The following is a 17,043-nucleotide window of genomic DNA, read 5'->3' on the forward strand; positions in this document are numbered from 1 at the left end:
CTAAGTATCCCGAGCCGTGGGTCACCCAGTCCCTCAACACAGGGCTGAAGATGAGATGCTGCTCTGAAAAGTCTCTCTCACAGTGTCCCTTTTTTCCTCATGGTGGCAGCAGGACGGTTTCCTGCCTAATGGTCGAGCCTGAAAATCAGCCAAGATCCTTTTTTTCCAGCCCTACTGCAGCTTTTTTACAAAGAAAATGTGATACCAGTTCCATTGATGATTAAGAGAACACACCTCAGCTTCTCTTAGTGTTGTTATTAGATTTATGAACTAGGGCCTTTAAAAACTCGGTTAGATTCAGCATACGCCAGAAGGTCAAGAGAGAGAACAAGAAAGGGGTTTTCATCTATCATAATCGCCATCTGCATAGCAGGAATTGTATTTGTGATCTCTCCCATCACAGTGCAATGCAGAAGGAATGGAGAGAACGGCACTGCGTCCATTCACGATACCAGCTCACACCAATGCAGTTACCAGATGTAATGTTCTATTTTCTGGCTCTTCCCAACTGTGTTCTTCGGGAGACAGTGTTGCCATCCAGTTGAACTCGAGAAATCCTTGTGTAGTATGAATGACTCTCAGGTTTAGGTGTGGACGATTCTCTGCATTTGCCTCCTGAGAAAAAGAAGGATGGAAACATGAGAAAGACAAGATACACTTCACTGAATTCCCTTCACTCCGCTTTCTCTGAGTCCAGAAGTCAATACGTTTATGCTCAAGAGAGGATGATAAGGCAGCTCCTTGTCTTTCTGTCCCTTATGCCCTATTAAACTGCCGCTCCTGTTCCACTTCACCACATATAGGAAGAGCATCTGCACAAATGGGAAGGTGCTCTGTAGTACTTCACAAGTGCGGGCGTAGATGAAATAATAAATACCATATATTGTCCTGATTAACGCACGCTTGTCATATTCTTTTATTTTCCTACAGGACTGCCTGGGCCTCGCGCAGGGCCGCAGTGGGGACCTGAGGAGCTCCAGAGGAGCCAGCATGGGGTGAGTGTATTTGGGATGGACGGGCAGGCCACAGGAGGGCACCTGCTTCTAAAACACTATGCCAACTATGAATTGCAAACACTATGAATTTACCACACAAATCCAAACATTCTCCTCCCCATGGGAATTCCAGAGCATACCTCCAGGCTGGAAGTCTGTGTGGTGGATTCGTCTTGGTCGTACGTGACTTGTCCCAAGAAGTAAATACCTTCCTCTTCAGAAGCATCTTTCATAGCCTTAAAAAAGAAAAGACATTTCCACCACTCCAGAGAGAAAAACTATAACAATGTCCCCAGTGGCCCAGTCACAAGTCTCAGGGCTGTGCTTGGACATGCGAGCAAGAGGAAACAGCAGCCTGACTAGAGAGGACCAAAAAAGGAGCCTTCCAAAGTGACTCATTACAAAGGATAAAAAAAGGAACTTGCACAGATAACTAAGTTCTTTGGAGCACTCCTGATCTCCCGTTTGCAGTTTTGCTTTGGAGATGTGAGCCAGCATCACGGTACGTGGGCAGATGACTCTGGCCGGCTTCCTCACGACATGTCCCTGCAATCCATCCGTGGCTCAGCAGTTTCCACGCTCATTATCCCACTGGAACACGGCACGAGAGGGAACGCTGAGCCGTGTTCCAGATAACAAGATGCAGGCTCTGCACAAACTGCTCCTGTGGCAGAGAAATCCCAAGATTCAAGGCCACCAACAAAACAGGGTGAAGACTTCTTGGCAAGCAGGTCTTGGCTGCTTTTTGATATGGAGGACACAGATTAAACATGTTTCTGTACTGCTTAAGACAATTATGGAACAGTGCTAGAAACGTAGCTCAAAGTCCACATAGGAACGTCCATCATGGATATATTTGACACCAGATTATCGACAAAGGGATATTTTTCTACAAATAAACGCCTTTGGAGCAAAGATACATGTGTTTGTGGGTAACTCAAGTACGTACCAAACCTATACATACCTCTCGTGCAATGGGAATGAAATCAAACAGGCCTGTGCAAGAGCTAACATTAGCTGGGTCTCGACTACTCGATACTTTAATAAAAATCAATTTAAAAGCAGTTTTTTCATTTAAACATGCAACATAAAATAAACTGTCAGCTAATGTTACTAAAGGACAAAAATGTGACTTTCATAACTTCAAAAATCTCAAGTACTTAAAAGCCACAAAATGCATCTCTAAAGACATCAGTTCTCACAAAAAAAAAAAACCACACATTCTTGAAAGCTATAAAAAGCACATATTTCCTCACAACAGTAATGGTATTTGCACACAATTTTATCAAAACTCAACACTACACACTTTCTTTGCTGTGAAGCGCAAGCAAACTCTGAAGAAGCAGCAACTATCAGCACTTTGAAAAAACCATTGGTCTGAGGGTATCACATCTCTAAAAGCAACTTGCTAAATCCACTAGTCAGAGTTGTAAGTCAACAGCAACAGTCGTTTAGAGGTCCGGCACTTGTTCTCCCGTGTTTGTAATGTAATAGGGACCGCACTGGCACTTGAGCAGCTATAATTGTTTGTTTGGGTACTATTAACCTACCCCAACTTCATCCACATTCACAGCTCCTCTGGAATTTGTTGCAGCTTTCCTTTTTGACCTCCAAAAGAGCAAGGTGCTGCTTCTTTACACCCCGCTGCCAAGATCAGTGGTTGGTGTGTTTCCCTGGTAACAGCCGGTGCTGTCAGACATCACAGGGACCGCGGGGGACTCTGCCCAGTGCTGTGTCACACAGGACTATGTTGGCAAATGGGGAAACAAAGAGAGCAGGTGTAACACCCCGATTTCTGACATCCAGAAAACGCGTGTTTCCCAGGAGAATCCAAACGCACACAAATGCGCTACGAGTTTCACTTTGTTTCACAACCTACAAACATTACAGCATATGCACGAGAGAAAAAAAATGCTTTCCCATCATTGAACACTAGGAGATAAAAGGAATAATCACAGAATTACATCTATAAAAATTCTATTGTTTATGTGCTGCAATCACTTTCTAGCATATACAGGCAATGTAACTGGCATTCCAATCCTGAGATACGGCTCACGACTACACTGAACAGAAACAGGTCTGCATTTGACTCTTCCAGATGAAGCTAAAAGCTATTTATTGCAATTCAGGGCATTACTCTTTGAGGAAGAGGCCAAAGGAAGAGAGTCAGGTGTGTTACAGAATTATCAGTGTGGTACGAATCTGATTTACCTAATGATTTCAAAGCGAGATCCTCCTTGACACAGTTCCTTGTCATGCTTCAGCTGGATGCTTTGAAGAAGATACAACATAAAAGAATTCCTGAGGCAGGTGGACAAACATATTTCCCCAGGACTGAGTGACAAAAGAGTTCTAATATTTTTCAAGGTCTGTCCTCCTGGTAGGCTAAAAACAAGCCTACCAGAAGATACAGAACTTCTGCAGAAGTTTCATCAGCGCTCTACAAAGATAACTTGCCTCTCTAGTTTTATGCCCGCTTTGTATTTCTGACAGATCCAGGGTGAGGAAGCACCTGCGCACCGTACTGCAAAACCCAGCTCAGGTGTCACCTTAAAGTCAGCCAGGGCTTTACTATGGGAGCCGGACCTACTAACAAATACTGTTCTTGTCTACGTTGGCTGTTCCTTTCAGTTTGGTCTAAAGCGTTTTTGAAAGGTTCTCCACCTGCCAGCTGGTGCCTCTTTAACTCTTCCTTCTTACCCTCAACTTGCCAAATAATGAGTTTGCTTGCGATTCCACCAGCACCAACAATTAATAAAGTAAAATCACTTCCAGAGGTAAGACCCCTGTTATTTCCCTTTTCATTTTTTTAATGTGATTCTGTGAAACGAAAAACAAAAGAATGAACCCACCCCAACTCAAACCCCAAAGTCCCTAGACAAATAAGAGGAATTCAGAACACAGTGATGAACTCTACAGCACTCCCTAGAAAAGATGCCTAGGAAGAATATTACTGCTAGAAAAGCAATTGCCCTCACTACTGGTACACGGTGAGGGGAAGAAAGCCCAAGCTGAAATTGCTATCAAGCTTATTTTATTTATGTCTGTTATTAAATCACATAACCCTTGAAATCATTAAGAGGCCAAACTGCGCGGCTGAGACCATTTATTCAGGAAAACATACTATGGGAGAGGAGAGCTCTCCCGAATATCAGCATGAACCATGGAGAAGTGCCCATATGGAGGCATTGTTGGTATTTCGGCGTTTTCAGCAGTCACGGCTAATGGACATCGCTAAACAGAAAGCAATTAGGATTTGAGGGCTCACCAAAACGTTTTGTTAGCTTCTACAATAAGCATCAAAGCACCTGGAGCTTGGACTCAAGAGTCAAATAAATATATAAGGATATCATTCACTATAAGAAAGAGTGCACTGTATCTGCTAATAGAGCATTAAGAGCAATAAAACATGAAGTGCATCACCACGTTAGGCTTAGAACTAGGTAATGGCATATTTTAACAGCAAGTGTCCTTGCAAGAGGTTAACGAAGTCAGATTGTGGTGTTCAAAATAATTGTCACGTTAATCTTTAACAGTCTGACACTGGTGACATTGGAATGCAAGAATAAGAGGTCACGCGACATTAGACAGCTGACTAAGGCATATTAGTTGTAGCATAAGATGTGGAAGCAATGCATAAAATCTACAAAATATATGTGTATTTTATGTTTTAAAGATGATACAGGCATACCTAACGGTGTATAGGGAAAACAAGCTGTTTTTCTAAGAACTCCATAACTGGTTTATCCTTCCTGCTTCCACCAAGCACAGGAGATTTTAATTCTCAGCCAATTAAGAGTGTTCTCCTTCAGAAGGTGATGCAGAATTCTTGCATGATTTTAGTATAAACTTCAACCCTTAAACTTTTCTTGTGCCAACTACAAGATTTCCAGTAATAATTGTAATTGGTGTCTTGTGGCTTTTTAGAACAGCAAACCCCAGATATTAAACGGTGCTGTCTTCACCTTTATGTAACAGGTAACAGCCTGATAGATGGGGCAGAAAAGAGGGAGTCCATCTTCCTTCTCAGCTGCAATATTTGTGGAACGTGCAGAACACAGATATGTTCTCTACTGGCCACAGAGCTGCCAAAAGTATTTCTACATTGGAGCTCAATTACTTTTTACTGTTCTGAATGAGAGAGATTTTAAAGCTCCTATCCCAAATAATGGTGACAAGTGGATGGAAGCCCCCTGAAAAATACCATCTTGGAAAAGTTCTGATTTGGTCTCTTGAGGTTTCTGAAGCTGAGAAATGCTTCAGAACTACACTAAACCAAGGGATAAGTGCCAGATGTACTTAAAGCTTGAATTTCCCTATTTCTATGTTTTTCTTTAGTAAGCAGTGCCGCTACCTTTGCAATCCAGAACTTAACTCTTTGCTTTGCTCGCATAAACTGCATTTCTTCAGGCGTTGTGCCTGGTATGAAGACTGATAGCAGCACAACATAGCCTGCTTTGTTAGCAGCTATTCTGTCCAAAGAGGTCCCCTTAGCCGAGCCAAATGCTGCGATAAAAATGGAAATCTCTTCCTGAAGAGGCAGGTGTTGGTTGAAGTGATACCATTCCCATTGGGAGCCTCATATCATCCCGAGATGTCTCCTCAAAAGAGATTTCGCTGTTACTCATTCATGGGCCTGTCTGCCTTCTCCCTCTCTCCCATCTTTCATCTCTCATGCACCACAGTTCTTGACACTGAGATTATTCCATCAGGCATAAAATTACCCTCTTGTCTATGGACATGCATGTGCGTTCAACAGCTTAAAGAGCTTCGAAGCCCTTACCTTGCAAGGAAGTCCAGGTCTTGAGGCTCTATAAATCATGAGCCAAGTTCACACAGGCAGGCAAGTTGAGGCTCTCCATCCTTCAGCGACCTACAAAGATGAAAGGAGCTTTTCTGTAAACTTCATTCATACTTTCTCTCTCACTTCAAATGGCTTTAGCCATTCAGCCGATGAAAGCCGCTGGTGCTCCAAAGCAGCAGATGCTGAAGATGTGCAGGGGCCTGGAGTCGTGGGCTCCAGTGAGCAGGTTCAGGTGCTCCCGGTGCCGTGTTACACAAGCTGACCTTGCCGAACACCTCATACTTATAACGAAGCCATCAGTCACAGCAATTTTTAAACAACCAAAATACAGTTAAACCTCACTAATTCCCAGTTGTGTCTGGAAAACTTAATTTTGTTAATTAGCAAGTAACAACTGAGTTGCAATGGGAGCCTGTACTTTACCATGTACTAAAAAACGATTTCATAAGGTTGTATTACATCTCGCTGTATCATCAGCATTCACAGACACATGAACATTAATGAAAGATGAGTTCGTGTTTATATGTGTGTATATATCTATTTGTGTGTGTATTGATATACACATTTCTTTGAAACTCTGTGTTCTTAGATTAGAAAAGCTCCACTCTGAAACCTCAGGAGTGGAAGACGAAGAGCTTTTTGCACAGGGTAGAAGATATCAGCATCATCTGTTGCCGTGCCATTCAGACACCAGAAGAGACACTTGACAAACCAAAACCGGTAAATATCAGTAAAGACAAAAGGTAAAGCAGGGCAGTGCTGCTGCCTGGGGAAAGTGGCTTTCACCACTAATTGTCACCAACTTCCAGCCTTAGGTCTCTGCAAGGAGGAACCAGCTCTCAGCTATTTCGTTTTTAAGTGCTGGGGTACATTTTCCCTGGGGTTCTCGCCCTTCCCTCATGCCTGCCACCGTGAATCGGGATTTACTTCACTCAAGCAAAACCGGGGAGAAGAAAAGCAGGCGTTCCATTTGTTTTTCATGAAGAACATTTGCAGTCACTCTTTACCCTTTTATGATGGCAAAGCAATCTCAGAATTTAACTTCACCAGCTCCTCCACCTTCTTCAAATAGTGACATTTGGCACAATTACCATAAGGCAGTTTAAAGAAGAACAACAGCCGCAATAACAACCATATCCTGAATTTGCCTGTTCTGATTAGGAGAATGTCTTGTAGCTGTCACCGGCTAAGAAATTCATGCAGATTTAACACTTTGCTTAACTGGAGACCTCAAAAGGCTGCATCCATGACAAAATCAGCACATCATGAATGTGCTGAACGAGACACAGTCAAATCCTAAGGCTGTTTTGAAGCAGACATGGTTTTGTAGAAACAGCAACGTTATTAAGTCCTGATTTCCATTTTATCTTAAAGAGTATTGATATGGCTTTTCTTGCAATGTTCAAATATTACTGTGATAAAGCTCTAACACCAGCGAAATGAAATCTATTATAGATTTGTTGTTGACTCTTGCGTAACAAATTGCTGTATTTCTAGGTTGCTGCTACTACTATACCAAGAGTTTATTTAAAATAAGAAATAAATCTTCTGAGCAACAACGTATTCGTGTAATGGGAAAAAAAAAAAAGAAAAATAGGAGAGCGAAAGATTGTGAAGTGATAGCTGTGATCAGTTGCCAGCAATTTGACGTGAATATATTCTTAACTATAATTTGAAAAACCCTTATCACACACACACCAAAATACCTTACTAGAGGTGTCTATCTTTACCAGCATCCAGTGGCTGACAGAGGCAGATTTCATCCTCACCTTTCACATACAGTGAGGATGAGGAAGACAAGAAAGTAAAAGGAAGAAAAAAAGCAGAGAAGCAGCAGACACATTTAGTGTCCCCTTGACCGAAATAAAGCTTAGCTTATTTGTACCTGTTGGCTTCTAGCCTTTCCTGCTAAGCTGACTGAATTCTTCATGTGGGGAGGTTTCCAGGCAGTTGTGCTGTGGAACTGAAGGCTCCCAGGAGAGCGATGATAAGATGAAATGATGGTATGATAGGAGGCATGGCAGATACACCAGGAAGAACAAACCAGCTTCAGCTAAACACAGCCAAAATGCACAAGCCTGAAACGACTCGCCGGGGCAAGCAGCCCCTTTAGGACGCTTTGATCAGGACTTCCCCACTGCTGCACTGTAGCTGGTGCTCCTGGCAGCGTTACGCACTTGGCTGCCCATCACGCTTGTCTCTCGGCCTTCTGACTGGGCACCAGCAGGCTCTGGTTTCATTCTTGCTGGTTACTCAGATTTATAAGGCAGCAGCCTTCCAGCTGCATGACATATGCAGCCCACAGACGTATACTTTAACATACGCTGCACTTTGTCCTTCACACTGTTCCTAGTAAGCCGACACAAACCGAGGAGATTGGGACTGCTCTGGCCTCTAAGCAGTCAGTACATCCAGAAGCAAGAGCAGAAAAGCTGAATCCTGAAGGATTAGGAACAGTAAGGATTAAATTGCCATGTGTTTAACAAGGCCCTCACACTGAGCGTTCTTGCCTTGACTTTTCCTTGTAACTTATCTTTCTTCTAACATATTTTCTGCTTTCAAATGGAGAACTGCTCTGGAGCACTGTTGTAAAACCCAATCTGAATAAATCCTCCATGACACTTCAAATTAGATCACATCACCGCTGAGCTCATGAGACTTACCAGGAGGCAAAGTACAGGTGTAACAACCATATGAGCTACTTCTGATCTATATCCATCTAAGTGACAACTGAATCAGAGCAGCATTTTTACTGCAGACTGAGATCAAAGACTTGACTGTTTTACCTGGCTAACTAAAGAAATTCTACCATTCCCTTGGTCATTCACAGTCAGTTTTGAATTTGAGGTTCAGCCTCTTGCATTCTGCTGGATACCAGAAATAAGCCTTTGCTTGTGCAGAAACTCTGTTAGTCCTCCCATGGGTCGTGCAGGAAGCTCCTAATCCCACCATCCAGTACTTACTGCATTCTTAGCTTCAGGTGAAGCAGCTATGAAGATCTCTAGTTTACAGAAATAAGAAGTGGAAGTAGGTAGTCAACCCAAGCTTTTTCTCACTAACATACACACCACATAAATACGTACCCACACAACAGAATCCGCTGCATTCAAAACACAGATGACCCTGTGAGTCACAACCATGTACTGGGAGGTTTAAAACAGAACTCTGATTTCCTGAATCGGCAGGTCATGAAGCACGTTCCAAACCACTTTGCGCTCATGGAGTTGGTGGTTCTCCACTTATATCTATGCGTAGCCTGCACATGGAAGGGAGCAATACGTAGAAGGAAATTAAGATGACAGACTACGCTAAAAAAGCTTTAGAGGAAAAGAAGAGTTGCTCTCCTACCTCTCTGGTTGTCTTCCTCACAAAGGTGCACACTGTGGTGCTCCATTTCATGAAATGCTGCGGTTTCATTCTCGACAGAGCAGAGTGCACAGGCTCAGCATGACTTACGAGAGTCAGTCTTGGCAAAAGGGGAGAAAAAAATAGGCTTTCAATAACTGACATTCTTTTTTAGCAACTTCAGAAGGGCTGGGAACAAAAGATCCAGCCTGGCTGTACAATTGTAAAACTGGAAAGCAATTTATGAAAGTCTGCTCTCATCAGGAGCTCAGAGTCTCCTCTTGAAGGGCTAAAGTTCTCTAAGTGCTGGCGACAAGCAGCTCTTTTTCTTTTTCCAGTGTCTCTTGGCACTCTTCGCTTCCTATGTGAACCTGGGATTAATGCCAGGCCGTGCCTGGAGCTGTCAGACCTGCAGACCATTTATCAACCCTCTGAACCAGAGGACGGCCGCAGTGCAGAGGAGGAGGGTAAATCAGCCTGTGCAGAGAAGGAGGGTAAATCAGCCTGTGCCAAGTCCTGTGGCTGGATTTCTCTGTGATATACAGTGCACTTCATTTGAAACTAGCTCAGGAACTTCTATACGCCACCGCAACTCAGGCAAACTCTCCGCAGACACAATGCCTCTTTAAAGGGGAGTCTGGCGCTTTTGATGAAAAATCATAAAGCAAGAAACATACGCGTCCTTAGTGTTCCCTTTAGCCTCCGATTTTTGTGGATGAATCTTTTATGGCAGCATGGAAGTGAAGCCACACGCTCTTGGGGCCACCACAGAGGCAGGACTGTGCGGCTGCCTGACACTTCGCTGTACCCATATTCCAAAGTTTTAAAACACAATGAAGAAAAAATTACATACAGGAAATGAAGAGGCATTTTGGTTATGTTTTTGGGTATTTTTTGTTTTTTCATTTGGCAGGCAGAGGGCATACTCAGCCTAGACCTAAATACAGCCTTCTGTCTGCTTAGGGACTATTTAGTCTTTCTGTCTCCTGACACTGGTACGCACAAAATGTATTTAACATTCAGCAGATGCTGCACTCATGCAAAACCATACAGTGCGTTCCTGAGAAATCAGCAGTCATTTTCAGAAGCCATCACCATGCTGGGGGTGGAGGAGCATCCAGCAGCACCACGACAGTCACCCATTCCCAACAAGGAACCACTGTTCTCCCCTACACACCTGAAACCCGTCCTGGGAGTCAGGAAATAAGACGGTCAGAACCAGTTGAGGCAACGACCAATCAAGAGTTTTTCACCTGACTGATTTTTCCAATAAAAAGTAACAGAGCGCGCTCACCTCCAAAATCACTTTTTTCTGTCATCAAATTCAGACCTGTGGCTCCTTGCCCAGCAGCCTCTAAAGCTTTTGTGGTTTTCGTTCTGCCTCCAGGAAAATGGCCTTGTCTGGATCCCTGCAGGTACGCTAACCACATGGAAAAACCAGTAGCAATGAAAGCTTCAATGCAAAAGCATTATTTCCCATACGCAGAGACTCTGCTGCCATTGATTAAATGAGCGTCCTTAACCTCAGCTCATATATCCATCAAAGAGTTTCATTATATAATAAATAGTGCAGTGCACGTGTCCTCACTTAATTTCATAACCATTTGTCTGGTGGATCTTTAACTATTAGAAATGAACTATTTCACACAAAAGACTTCATGGAATCATCAAATCATTTTGGTTGGAAGAGACGCTCAGGATCATCGAGTCCATCCAATTTTGTCCATTTGCTGGTAAAACACGTTACTGAATGCAGTCAGTAAATTTAAATATATACGGTATGCATCACACAGAAACATTATTCAATGCAATATTTACGAATATCCTTTTTATCTTTGCAATATCAAGTTTTTCTAGAAAAAGACACACTGTTAAAAACAAGCTGCACAATTAGGTCTCTAGGGGTGGGGTGGGTGCCTCAGGTGACTGGGTCCCTGGGGTCCCCACATGTCAATGGGTTTCTTAGACAGCTGGGTTCCTGTGGGTTGGTGGGTGCCCCAGATGCTGGGGTCCCCCTGGCATCCCCAAATCCTCAGTCCTGGGAGTCTCCATGGGTTCGCCGTACCCATTGCCAGGGTGCTCAGCCTTCCCGGACACCAAGGTCCTTGCCCCTAGAACGCGGTGGTGATGCTGACGCAGCTGTGGGATGAGCCCAGCCCCAACATCGCCCTTGCAAGGCTGAAGGGGACAGGGTGACACGGGGACACTGAGGCACCCAGGCGATGCTGCAGCAGCAGCATCATCCCATCAGTCAGCAAATCATCCTTTGCTGATTACTCAGGTTTTTTCTGCCCTTTTAGCAGACAAGTCGGGACTTCACCTTGCTGAGTCTGGGTCCCGCTGGCTCTAGCGGTCTGGAATTACGGGTGTCTACGTGCACGGGCTGCACCACAGCATGTGCCTTCTCATCCGCTTCCCCTTCCATTGAAGATCACAACACACATCCATGGCAACTGCAACTCCTGCTTACAAGAAAACAGAGGCATGAGGAAATGTCTAGAATCTCCTACCGCAGTTTGGCATCGAAACATGGGATGTAGATCCAATGTCTCTCCTTCCATGGTCTCCTCCAGCGACCCCAGAGCGTCACAGTTACCCTAAATACACAGCTGCAATCAAGAACAGCTTGAAGAGAACCATTTCCTGCTTGAAGGAAATGCAATGTAGAAAAGACGTGACAGTACAAGGAAGAGAGCGTAGGAAAATAATTAGTTCATTATACAGGAGTGAGATACGAAATAGCAAGCAGCTTGCACTTCATATGGGCAGAAAGGTGAGGTCTAGAAGAAAAAAAGACGACGTGTTGGAACAGTCTGTTCCAGCGAAGCACAAAGCTAAATGTGGCACAGAGACATGCTATTCACCCACAAACTCCAGACCTACAGGGGAAGCATACGCCTGTCAACATTTCCACTTATAATAGAATTAGCCTCACATTACAGCAAAACCAAAAAAGGCTTTAGAAGAGGACCCTGAAATGGAAGAGAAAAATGAAGGTAGTGAAAGGGCTTGTTATATTGAGCTGATCCTGGCAGGCGGGTACAGAACAAAGAGGTTAGAGGGGCTGAGGCTGTCAGGGTAAAATCCTTTTGCAGCAATGAGGCTTTGAGGAGACTGGGCCCTCGAGGATTTTCACACCAGAAATGGGATGCAAAGAGCAAGAAATGTCAATGATCCTCCAAGGTTTATAGGCCTCCTGCTCCCACTGAGTGCCAAGAGATGATTTTGCCCTCCACGCATCCTGCTCTAAAGCTCTTCAGAGCCCAATGGAAATTTATTGAAGGGTCACTGTTTAACTTGGAATTCATTCCAGTTAGTCTGGCTTTTTATTTAACCGCATTAGCCCATCAGACCTCCTCTCTGGTGTGCCCTAGCACTGGGAAAACTCTACACGGCTGATTTATAGCGAGCTTTTATTAGGCCTGAGGAAGAGAGGGCAAGCCGAGCGATGGAAATGTAGCTCTGTCACACCAAGTTCTGAGAAAGCAAGAAAGTGGAGCGCACATGAATAAGCAATAGTATGCGAACAGTAATATGAGGCTATAGATTTACATGTTTTCTGGACATAACAGAACTCTTTAAACGCCTGGTAAAACCAAACGTTTTCTTAGAAAGGAGCTACAGCCCATCTGTATTTACATCAGGAGTCGGGGGAAGGTGAGTAGTGTGAATCCCTAGGGGAAGCTCTACTCCAAATATATACATATATATATATATATATATACACACACACACTGTACAAAGGCTGCAAGCATGGTGGGAAAACCCTGCAGAACTGCAAAGCCAAGGCAGGAGCGCCAGCGTGTGCATGGCTCCATTTCAAACCAAACAGGGACAATATTTGTTGTTGTTAGCCGGTTTCTTAGCGTTCATGAAATCAAACGCTGCACTGTTCTTTACTTTACGCTTGGTGTTTAGGAGGCCAGCGCTACCTGTTAGGGAATTTTAAGGGGGTTTCTTAACAGATTTTACCTTTTCTGAGAAATAACTTCAACGATTTGCTGTGAAAGTGAATCTGCTTGATACAAAATTCGCAAAGTTGACTAGATCCTGGAAAGCTGACAAGCTCGTGAAGCCTTTACACTGGTTTCAGTGGGAACAAGCTCTAATCCAACAGATTTCACACAAGGCTGTTTAGACCAGATTGGAAAACAAAACCAAAAGAAAAAGCTTTTCAATTAAAATAATCAGCTGTTTGTAACATACAGAAGAAAATTGGTTTTCCCTGCAATCTGCCACTGCTCCTTTAAACAAGTTTGGCTTGTGATGATCTGCTTTATTTGGCAAGCGAGACAAGAGGATTCGGTCACTGTCCAGTAGAGCTTTCAAGCAGGAACAGCCAGGAAGTCAGTGCAAGAAGGAAAAAACAAACAAAACCCAAGGATTCTCCAACCCTAAAACAAGGCAGAATTCTTTCTGAAGAATATCTTGGCAAGAAGAAGTGGAAATTTAGAAGCACTTTTGGCTTCACCCAGATGATCTCCATCAAGGCCACCATCTTCTTCCTTTGTACAGGTGGTTACTGATGATGTGTTAATAGGGGACATATGAACCTTGTTCGCCAACACCAGGGTGACGGTACCACAGGGAGCAGTGCTGGGCCCCATCCATAAGAAGCAGAAGGTAGGGGCAATGGAAACACCACAGACAGCCTGCAAAGCCAAGGTCACCGCGAGCCCCCAAAAGGAGCCCTTGGCAAGCGGGCGCTCAGGCTGCCCCGCGCTCTGGCTCAGCAGCATGAGAAAGAAGCGAAAAATTCAGTGTCTGCTTCAGACACAGATGCACACAGACAGAATTTTATGCGCTTAGACTAGTTTTCCCCTTGGGACTGGGGCTGTGACGGAGCCGCTGGCCACCTGTGTCCCTTGCAGCTTTTTTCAGACAACCCCGGGAGAAGAAATGCAGATATATTTCTGGAAACTCCGCAGTGACCGGTAGGGCTGGAACACCCTCCACGCAGCCAGCAGAGCCGCTGCCTTCAGCCTCTGCGGGTTTATTCCAGCTCCGGCAATGTGGGGCGGCAGAGCCATCGCTCCCGCCCTGGTGCTGCGGGTACCAGCCGGGCCGCTCGAGGGTTCGGGAGGGCTCAAACTGAGCTTTAGGCTTTAGAGGGCCAAGGCAGCACCTCCCCTCCAGGCAGTTCTTCCTCTCTTGAACACCACAGGGAGATATTACAAAGCTGCAGCACAATTTTCTGTGGGTTCTGAGCGATGAGTAAAATCGCCCGGCCAGTGGCCACTCAGCGGGAAAGCAAACACTACCAGTGGGCTGTTCTCCGTCTCTTCAGATCTTCTGCCATTTCAGTAGCGGTGTCAGCAGGGCACGGGAAATCTCAGCAGTACGGAAAATAAAGAAACCTAGAAGCCCTTTATTGCAATACACAACTCTGAGTCATTAGCGGAGCCTGCGCTCGGCTCAGTTTCCCCATCAAAACAAGCCCGCTGAAACCAGCTGTGATCACAGGGTCTTTGTCCTGCCTCCCATTCACCCTCTCAAAGCCGCTCCATCTGCGGCTCGGCGGGGCAGACAGAGCCAGCGCCCTGTGATTCCACCTCCTGTCAGACCCCCTGTGCCCCGCTGAAGGTGACAGACACAAGATCTGCTGTAACATCCAACAACTAACTGTTACTGCGCCTTAGGAGCAACACTTAGTTCACCATCTCCCTGCTTTATTCCAACTTAGGTGGAAGCAGGATAGGTTTTATCACTGAACTTGTCAAAGTTCTCTGCTGTTCTGTTCATTTTTGCCATATAGAGACACAACATTTCCCCTGAACGTCTCTAAATATTGGAGGAAAATGCTGGCTCTTCGGGTACCTCTGTCTGCATCTGATCAGATGTAGTCTTTGAGTTCGGAGTGGTTGTGATGCTATTTCTACTGCACTTCAAAAGAGCGATGCTTCTCGTCTGTCAGAAATTCTTCTCAGAAAAGTGTAAAGCAAACTTACTATTTTACATAGTGCATTCTCAGCAGCCAAGCTTTTGAAGAGTAAAAAAGCCCGAAGTTTTCTGAATAGTCTGACTGCTCAAATGACTTCTATTAATAATTTGCCAGAAGGATTTAGGACGAGCTTCTTGAAGGCACATTGATCACTTTGAATCAACGCACAAGATAATAGCTCTGGAACAGCACGTACGAAGCTGCCAAGCGAAGGTCATCCTTTCAGATAATCACATTCATGAGGTCAGCAGAGTACAGTAACTCTCAGCACTTTGCTCAGTTTCCACATGATCTCTTCTCCCTGGGGGTATGAGATTAGACTGAGAGAGAAAAAACAGTTACCTCTCATCTCCCAACCAGTCACCAGCAGTTTTGCCTGGGCCACCACATTCACCCGACCTCTCATCAACCGGCTGCCGCTTCCTCCAGCACCTCCACAGCTTTTGGCAGGGAAAATGCTTCCCCGACCAGCAGGATGCAGAAAATGCTTTCCAAGAGTTCATCGGATCCCAAAGCACGGATTGTTACACTATGGGAATAAACAGACTTATGTGTTAATCGTAATGGTTCCTATTTTAATTAATAAAGATGCGTTTGAGCGTAATTGTAACGATTTAAAATCCACGGTCCAAAACCGCAATTACTTTTGCACCAACCTAATATCTCTATGGCAACTGCCGGGGAGCCGCACCGTGCTCACTGCTGGGGAGAAGGGAAGAAAGGGAGAGGGGAGAATACAAACCAGAAAGCACAGAAGCTGGAAAAACCAAGTAAAACTCTGTAACTGAAGCATTTTGGGCGACTCTCCATATGAGCACCAGCACAGCATGAGGGAAGATGTCCGTGGCTTCTGCCGACAGGACAGCACCAGCTCCTGACATGATGGAAGCAGCTCAGGTGCTGCAAACAGTTCCAAATCCCCTTCACATGACAAGTGAACCCCGCAACCTCTCTTGTATAACCTGTATTACTTTCCTTCTTACAAAAAGATTCGTTGACCTGAAAGAAGGATTACTAACTGAAAGATATTAGATTTAGGCTGCCAAGCAGAAATCCTTACTAATCTTGGCTAATCTTGTGCCTGCTTAAACCCTGCTTTCAAAATTTTCTGTTCAATCGGTTACAAAACAACCTACATTCAAAAGGCAGACTCGTGTCGTTAATTAACTTTATACCTCATCACATCTCTCTCATCTGTCTTAAAGAAAAGATTAACCATCGGTTAAAGTTTTCCTTGGACGCGGTGGTTGCTGGAGGACGGGGAGGAGCGGCCTGCGCTGCGTTCCCAGGGAGAACCTCGGTTCCCTCTCTTCCCGGGTCCTCATTATCCCACCCCCTGTGCTTTCTGTCCCCACGTCCCCGCAGTGAGAACACGCTGCCTCAGCCGACGGACGTGGGAGTGACAGTGTTAAAATAATGACCCTCCACCCCGGCTCGGCCCCGGCTCTCTGGCAGACATCACCACACGGGCAATGGTGCTAAATCCCCGTCTGACGTCTCAGGCCTTCTGGACGCCGTTAGAGGCAATTCTCTGTCCAGCCGCCCGTTTTAATGGGATGTGCAGTTAAACAGATTCATCCTTTCAGCTTCGCTCTGCGGAGCCTTCACTCTCCCGCCGCCGCCGCTCCCGTTCCTGGGGAATTACAGGGCTCTGTGTTTCTCTCTTGCAGGCAGGCACGTTGCTCAGAGAAGCAGCTCTTGCCAAGAAAAGTGTATAATCTAGAAAGCCACCTGCTCAGCTTTCATTCGCTGAGCTCCCTACAATCCATTTGCCTTTCCCAGGAGAAGGTGCGACTGTCTGCAGTGTAGGAGGAAACGGGGGATTCATGATGTGCTATAAAAGCACAGCCAGTCCCGGCAAAAAGGTTAATTTGCCTCACTGAGAGGGCTGAAACCTGTTCTGTGGGAGCAGCAGCGACACCCTAGGACCCCTGATGCTGACCTTCCAAATGCATGGC

General features: G+C 45.1%; 1 protein-coding gene across 1 annotated transcript in view; it reads right to left on the bottom strand.

Moving 5' to 3' along the window:
* Positions 1 to 1,334: 1,334 nt before the first annotated feature.
* Positions 1,335 to 17,043, bottom strand: part of PLCL1 (phospholipase C like 1 (inactive)) — a 130,917-nt gene continuing 115,208 nt past the window's right edge. The window contains exons 6-7 of the mRNA XM_082055416.1: positions 5,779 to 5,868; positions 1,335 to 1,659 (exon numbers count right to left, since the gene is read on the bottom strand). Coding sequence (XP_081911542.1) covers positions 5,827 to 5,868 — 42 coding nt within the window. The 3' untranslated portion in view covers positions 1,335 to 1,659; positions 5,779 to 5,826. The remainder of the gene's footprint in view (positions 1,660 to 5,778; positions 5,869 to 17,043) is intronic.

This window comes from Streptopelia decaocto, assembly GCF_964273445.1.
Source record: "Streptopelia decaocto genome assembly, chromosome: 6".
In the NCBI taxonomy this organism is placed as follows: domain Eukaryota; kingdom Metazoa; phylum Chordata; class Aves; order Columbiformes; family Columbidae; genus Streptopelia; species Streptopelia decaocto.